We start from the raw sequence: 8,456 nt of genomic DNA, 5'->3' as shown, positions 1-8,456 counted from the left end.
TTTGCAATATCTCATTTATCACGATGACCTTTTCTATATTTTTTGCTTCAAAATATATCATTATCATGTTTTTACGCTATTACAATTCTAATATTTCTTTGTACGAAAAATTACTCAGCTACATGAATTGCCGAGAGGGCGTTAGCAGATACCAGAGTCTCTTTATACACACAAATACGGACTTTCCGTCAGAGTGTCAATGTCAGAGAGATATCGGTTCAGTATCTCGTAGCTACCTGGTCGAGTATCGAGTTTAGATAAGAATTGTTCTTGTTGATTACGTATTTTCAAAGTGGACAGTGCCGAATCATTCTATTAGAAATTTTTGTGTCAATTAATATTAATTGATTGTGAATTCAGGTAAGCATAAAATTATTTAAGCGATTCCAGTCTCGAATCATTAGCAACGTGCTCCCTTCTTTCATTCTAATATTGATGCAAGTCTGAGGCAGTAACAGGTTTCGTAGTATATAATCACATATGCATAATATATGAAGCTTTGTAGTGTTACTTTGTAATATTATTATACATATATTGATATAGTTTTAATAGAGTATGTGTATTATTTTTTTTTAAGGAAAAATGCGTATCATCTATGTGGATGCTATACCAGGAATTGTAAATAATGCACTTCAAAACAAAGAACCATGGCAGATAGTAACTATGACAAGTACAGTTACACTTGCTACAGTGTGGTTGTGGAACTTTCTCTTCTGTCAAGATAAAAGTAAGAACAAAGTATTAGAAAAGATAGAAATATATATATATATATATATATATATATATATATATATAATTTTATTTATATTTTGTGTTATCATTACAGAATTTATGTATTTTGATGATGCATGTGTTGCAGGTCTCTTGGAACGTGGAAAGAAACAGCTGTTCAAACTAGCTCGTTATATTCCCTCTATTCGTGATAAAATAAATAAGGAACTAGTTAATATTAATGAAACCTTTGAAAAAGATGTTGTACATAGACTCAAAGAAGCCTCATTTATTGTACATCTTCCTAAAAAGGGATTGAATAAAGAAGAAATACTAAATTTAGTGAAACAGTTTATTCGCTTGGGTGAGCTAAACTAATTTTTTCCATATGTTTTCTCGATGCAGTATTTTAATTCAATTTTTGCTTGAATTATTTTCTAGGTGATTACGATTGGCAAGCAGGTCGTGTATCTGGTGCAATTTACAGAACTAACAATGAACTTACACAATTAATGGGAGATGTGTATGCAATTGCATCTTATACTAATCCATTGCATCCAGATATATTCCCTGGAATTTGTAAAATGGAAGCAGAAGTTGTTCGAATAGCCTGCCATTTATTCCATGGAGATGAAGAAACTTGTGGAACTGCAAGTAGTTTTTTATTACTTTTAAAATTGTAAAAATTATAGAGAGAGAGAGAAAGATATGATGTAATCTATAGGTACAATATAATCTCTCATTAATATTTTACAATTTAAAAATTAAAATATATTACAATATATTACAATATAATCTCACATTAATATTTAGATGACCACAGGTGGTACAGAATCAATTTTATTAGCGTGTAAAGCATTTAGAGATTATGGTCGTGAAGTTAAAGGCATTACGAAGCCAGAAATGGTGATGCCGGTCACTGCTCATGCAGCATTTGATAAAGCTGCACAGTATTTAAACATAAAAGTACGCACTGTACCTGTCAATCCACATAGTTTTACAGTTTCTATCCAAGCCATGAGAAAGTCAATCACAAAAAATACAATATTGGTAAGACAATACGATATAATCATATACAAGCTTATTTCATAAATTATATTATTAGAGTTTATATTTCTAATAGTTGGTAGGATCTGCACCAAATTTTCCCTATGGAACCTTGGATAACATTGAAGCAATTTCTGAATTAGGTATGAAATACAATATCCCTGTTCATGTAGATGCCTGTCTGGGTGGTTTTCTCACTTGTTTTATGCCTGATGCTGGTTATGATTTACCACTGTTTGATTTTAAATTACCTGGTGTTACTAGCTTATCAGCTGATACTCATAAGGTATTTGTCCATTTTATTATCGAGCGATAATTAAATTTATATATAAGTTAAAACATACAATGATCATATGTGATGCTTTTTCAGTATGGATATGCACCGAAAGGATCTTCAATAATTTTGTATCGAAATAAAATCTATCGACACTATCAATATACGATTACAACAGATTGGCCTGGTGGCATTTATGGTTCTCCAACAATAAATGGTTCCCGAGCTGGTGGCATTATCGCCTCTTGCTGGGCCACATTAATGTATTTTGGATACAATAATTATATCGAATCCACGAAGAAAATTATAGAAACTACAAGATACATTGAACGAAAGTATGCACATTTAAAGGACAAGATTTATACTGCAATTAATTAAAGGCAACAGTGTATATATTAATTCTTTAAAATATTTTTTGCAGTTTGAGAGAAATGGATGGGATTTTCGTGTTTGGTAAACCAGCCACATCTGTCATTGCAATAGGTTCTAACGAATTCCACATTTACCGATTATCGGAAGCTCTCAGTGCCAAAGGTTGGAATTTGAATCCATTACAATTCCCTCCCGGTGTACACTTATGTGTTACACATATGCATACTCAATCAGGAGTGGCAGATCAATTTTTAAAAGATGTCAAGTCTGAACTGAACACAATTTTGGAAACCCGAACTACTTTGGTGGAAGGAAAAGTAATATTTAGTAAAATTTATTAGAATTTATCAACAGATATTTTTGATGAAATATTAATCATGTTATGCAATATTTTTCAGTTGGCAATGTATGGAATGAGCCAAAGCATCCCAGATAGAAGTGTAGTTGGTGATTTTACAAGATGTTTTTTAGATTCCATGTATTATACTAGAGAAAGCGAAACGTGATTCTATAATAATATTGATGACATTTTTTATATATTATTATATAATATGAAAAAAAAAATTATATATATATATATATGAAATACATACTTTTCTTATGTGATGGATTAAAAAATAAAATTAAAAAATATTTTCTATAATTTCTATATTCTTCCAGTGGAAATTTGTGCAAATACATAAACAAATATTTTCATCATAGAAAGAAAGAGTGAGAGAATGTTCTTTTATATATTTGTGTAAAATATATTATATAATAAATCGAAAAAAAGTATTGCATAGTACAATCACTCTCAAAATAAGAAGACAAATATTCTTTGAGTGATTTCGTTTCTATGTATAGATTAAATTTTACATATGTAAGACTGATATACCTCGTAATTATTTCACGTAAGAAAACGCAATGCGCAATTGCTCAAAATTATTATAAAATTCCACAGAATTTCAAAAGCATAGACTGATAGCAGAAATTCTCGAAACTATATTATTAGTCGATAAAATTATACGTTTTATATGTATATATACGAAAATATATAATTTATATTGCTATATCTTGTTGTATTTATAATGTTATATTATTGCATATATATATATGTGTGATGTTGGTATATTTGATATGAAGAAAGAAATATTTTATATAAATATTAATTGATTTTTTTATCAAGAAATAAATAATACATATAGTTTTTCAAATTAATGCTATCATTTCTTTTTCTGAGATTTATCTACACTCTCGCCATATTCAAGCTCAAATGTGTTTCATTCCACCATAAGCTGAAATTTTTTTTAGTTTTTTTAAAGCTCTTTCCGCTTTTTCCAAATCCCTTTGCAATCTTTACGTTAAAGTATTCACGTCTCTATTAATCTACTTTTCCATCTAAATTGCATTTTCTACTGATTTACTTCTTCAATTCGATTGCATTAAGAAAATTGCGACTATTTTAAGACTGTTTTACGCGTAATCACGTTGAGAAAATAGCGATAGATATAAGAAAGGAATAGAGTGCAGTCAAATTATTCCCATTTTTAATGAGAGCTCTTTGAAGAATTTGATAAAATTAAATATATAGCACGAATATATAATTCGATATTTTAGAATTATATTTTTTTACGAGTTCTTCAATCAATATAAAAATTGGATAGAAAGCCATTTTTTTCGAACAATAATTACTTAATATATCAAAATGAATTGAGAAGACTTAATTTCATTTATTATTTACTTCTTCATGTACCAGTTTATTTTTCATTTCCAGCATATCTTGAGTAAGTTATTATCAATTTTATATCGCGTTTTTGTAAATTTAATATTTACTCGTGACCATTTAGAGCTCGAATAAGGAACGCTGCGCTTTCCTCCATCGAGAGCATGCTTGAGGGATATCAATATGCTTCGGTATGAGAAATATTTTATCGTATGCATGAAAGTAGTTATGAGGCCAAATGCCGATGCTTTCTCGTCGGATATCGCGATCATTTATATACATATACATATATACACATACATATATGTGTATACGAGTATATATATATATATATATATATATATATATATATATATATATATGTTTTGTCGCGTTTTCTAGATGAAATAAAATTTTATTACATATTTCCGGAGCAATTGATTAAACACAAAACTAAATGTACCGTTTGCGTGGAAATTGCCATTATATTAATTCGAAAATAATTTGCAGAATTTATCGTAATGACGTGATCATCAATGTACATACATATTTGAATTTAAATTTATCAAAAGTAATTAAATGTGTATATATAAACTACAGATCGATATAATAAAAAATTACAAAGGCCAATAAACAAGCGAGTTATTTATTGGCCTTTGACATTCTCTTCGACATGAAAATATTAAAATGATAAATAGCGAATCAAGTTATTTTGATGAATATTATATGTATCCTCTTTTTCTGAGATGGTATTTTCTAGGTATTTTTCACATATGTGACTTATATTACATAAATGACAAATACACGATCTTCACTGGCTCTATTTCATTCTGAAATAACAACTCTCATTTAGTAAAGTCAGACTAACGCCTCTCTTTTCGACGTTTGAAAAATTCAACATATATGTATATATGTATATATGTATAATACTTATGTAACCTTATATTACGGGAAACTTATATGTTACATCGAAGATAAAGGATGATGGTAAAATATTTTTTTTGTGCGTGTTTAATAATTACAAAATCAAAAACGGATGATTCAAATAATGGCATGAAATATGTACTCGTGTAATTGATTCAATTAAAATCAATTTGACATAAAGAGATTCGTTGAAAAACTTTTTGCCTCATGTTTTATATATTTTTGTGCGAATTCATTGAAGCATCAATCTGATCTTTTCTTATATTCTCATCAATTTTGCACAAAACTGCGGCATATAAATGCGAAAGTTTTTAATAATCTTTTTATAATCTTTTTTATAATCTTTTATAATCTTCACTACATCCGCAAACATGAAACGAATACAATTGACATTTTAGGAGTCGCTGAAAAAATCGAATATTGAATCTTATTTCGCACTGCTCAGTTTGGAGTTGGTTTTGATTGTTTTTTACGACAATCCATTAACGATTCAACGGCCGTTCGATATTAGTTGGAAAAAAATTAATTGATGGAAAAAATTTAGTTCAGTTTCAGTTTCTCTCTTCTCCATGGAGAGATGTAATTAAGGAAGCAAAAACGTAAGGCAAAAATGAAGAATCAAATATGCGGAACTAACGCGGTGGATTAGATAGATAAGTAGACAGGTAATCGTATTAATTATGCAAGATTGAATCGTAATGGTTTAACGAGATCGCAGTTTTTTTCAACTAAAATTGTACATAAATTACACGACTGGTAAACAGTCGATCGAATGAATCGTGCATGTTTGTACGCTTGTAACCATTTCCTAGCGTATATTGTGTAATATATTCCAGGATTTAGCCAATGATTCTCGAATACGGAGGTAAAAGCTCGGTAATTTTCAATGAAATTTCCCAGCATGTTTCAGTAGATAATATCTATCAATTTTATCGAATAACGTTTTTTAATATTAAATGATAACATATATTATGCATTAATAACCAGATTTAGTCAAAAGGATGAATAGCCATTCATGTATCTCTACTTGTTCTCATTTTTTTAAATTTTCTTCGTGCGAGATATGCGCTCGCGTGTCGCGTCATTTCAATACCACACCCACTCGTAATTGGCTGAACGTTCATTCGGTCAAAGCGACAATTGAAAGTGCTGTATGCATAAGTAATTGAAAATATTCCAATCATTGAGTTTGCGACGCGTCGCGCTCAGTATTAATCCTCTGATCATATTTTTTTTCTTCGCCAATTCGATTATCCGTGTAATTAGAACATACGACTGGAACTATGAAAAAAATATATTACAGACACGCGACATGAAATACATCTGCCGCATGAAATATATCTCGATACATGTGATTTGTTATTAAAGCTAAAAAAATAAAAAAAGGATATAAGTTATTATATATTTATAGCGTTGCATATGTGTGTAATATAAAAAAAGCGAAATATGTGAAATAATATTAGGAGAGACACATAAGAGAAAATTCACAGAAAAATATAAATATGAGTGTTTTATTTTTTTTCACATTTGTCATTTTATCTATATTTTAAATAATATACATACATTGAATGTGATATTTTTCTATCTCTCATTTTCTTTTCATTATATTTATCAATATTTATCAATATTTTTATTGATTTAAATAAAGCAGAGAGACACATAAATTCGATATTTTTTTTAAGTAAATTATTTTTTCTCATCATTAGAAAAGTTTCTTTCATTATCCGATAAATCAATAGGTTAAACCCTCATTTAGTGATATATATATATATATATATATATATATATATATATATATATATAGATAGATAGAATATTGATGGCTAGATAAAAGCTTTTTAAATTCCCTCATCTTTGCAACATGAGGGAATATGGGGGAAAATATCAATTTTATAATTACATTTACATCTTTCTTTCTGTGAAAACTATATAAAGAATATATCTAAGCTTAATGTTAAATGTCCGGTGACGAAAATTGCGCTTACAGCAACACGATAAGATAAAAGCCGCGTAGTCGGTTCTATTGTTTCTATTAGATAATAGATCATTAAATACTGTCGTACGTTCTGCTACATGGTACGACGACAATGTAATATTCGACGGAAATAAAATCATTTGCATAATTTCATTACAATGTTATTCTAAAGAGATTTACAGACGCATATATATACCTACGTATTATATATGTGCATATATTAAAATATATATAAAATATTGTAAGAATTTTTTAAAGTAATATTTGTCAAATATTTTGCAATATAAAAAGATATTGCGTCTTCTCTTATTAAAAAAAATACAAGTTGTAACATATCAAGCAGTTAGTTCCATTTTCATATATCTTCCGATTCTATTATGCGAGCACTATATCGAAAGAGCTATAAAAAGCCGTGCTATTTCGTGAAATCAACAATAAATCGCGCACATACCGTCGATTTTTGGTTTTTATTTTGCCAAAATTTTTTCGTCGAATTTTATCACGATCAAATTTCAATTCATCGTACAGGAAAGCGATCAATGTGACGAATCTTATGCAATGACTGTCAATTGAAAAAGTTATTAATTGCAAATCCATTTTGAAATTTTAAATCCATTTTGAGGTTTAATAGTATTTCACAAAAATACGTTAAAATATAAATGTTTCTCTAAAATAAAAATTCTATCTTTTTCCCGTACAGAATAGATTTAGAAATACATTCCGCCACGCATCACGGTATTGAGTTGTAGGCAGCACCTTCTCCCGATTACGTAAATGTTTGAAGACAATATCACTCCTCCGATACAAGTTCAATTTTTTTTTATGCGAGCTTATTATTATGAGAGAAACACGTGTCTTATCTATATTTTGCACTTCGAACATTAGTTTAGAAAATAAATATTTATATAAAATTTGTAATTTTAATAAAGTTCTATAACATTAAGAAATTCTATAACATTAAGTAATTTTAATGAAGTTCTATAACATTAAGAAAATTTTACAAATATTGTTCAAATAATGAAACGAAGCTAAATGATAAATTAGAAGAGCTATTATTTTACTGAATTATTGAGTAATTGAAGGCATTAAGATTTCACTGAGAAATTGAAGACATTAAGAAATGTATCATTTATCTCAAAGTACGATAAAGGAAGATTAGTTTTTGTAGCACATATCTCTGTATTATATATATATATATATATATATATATATATATATATATATATATATATATTATGTGTGTGTGTGTGTGTGTGTGTGTGTGTATACGGACGCAAAACAACTTCGATAGATAAAAATTGTTGACTGAAAGATTGATATCCCAGTAGGGCCGAAAAGCGAATAAAACGCCTACGTTCAATCGACAAACTCGAGATTGAATTTCGTCGTAAAATTGAGTGGCAGAAGAGGGGAAAAGTCATAAAACCATCATAGTATGGTTTTAATGCATATGAATAGGATTGTCGTAAGCA

General features: G+C 28.7%; 1 protein-coding gene across 1 annotated transcript; it reads left to right on the top strand.

Annotated features, from left to right (window-relative positions):
• Positions 1-128: 128 nt before the first annotated feature.
• LOC105250393 (sphingosine-1-phosphate lyase) lies at positions 129-2,930 on the top strand. The gene is made up of 9 exons (XM_011256452.3): positions 129-360; positions 578-727; positions 860-1,075; positions 1,153-1,361; positions 1,525-1,761; positions 1,835-2,044; positions 2,129-2,367; positions 2,454-2,721; positions 2,803-2,930. The coding sequence occupies exons 2-9, from the start codon at positions 583-585 to the stop codon at positions 2,908-2,910; spliced, it is 1,632 nt and encodes a 543-aa protein (XP_011254754.1). The 5' UTR covers positions 129-360; positions 578-582; the 3' UTR covers positions 2,911-2,930.
• Positions 2,931-8,456: the final 5,526 nt, after the last annotated feature.

Source organism: Camponotus floridanus, unplaced genomic scaffold, assembly GCF_003227725.1.
Source record: "Camponotus floridanus strain SB8 unplaced genomic scaffold, Cflo_v7.5 scaffold1, whole genome shotgun sequence".
Lineage (NCBI taxonomy): Eukaryota > Metazoa > Arthropoda > Insecta > Hymenoptera > Formicidae > Camponotus > Camponotus floridanus.
The sequence above is the reverse complement of the archived record's forward strand: the minus strand, read 5'-3'. Positions and strand labels throughout refer to the sequence as shown.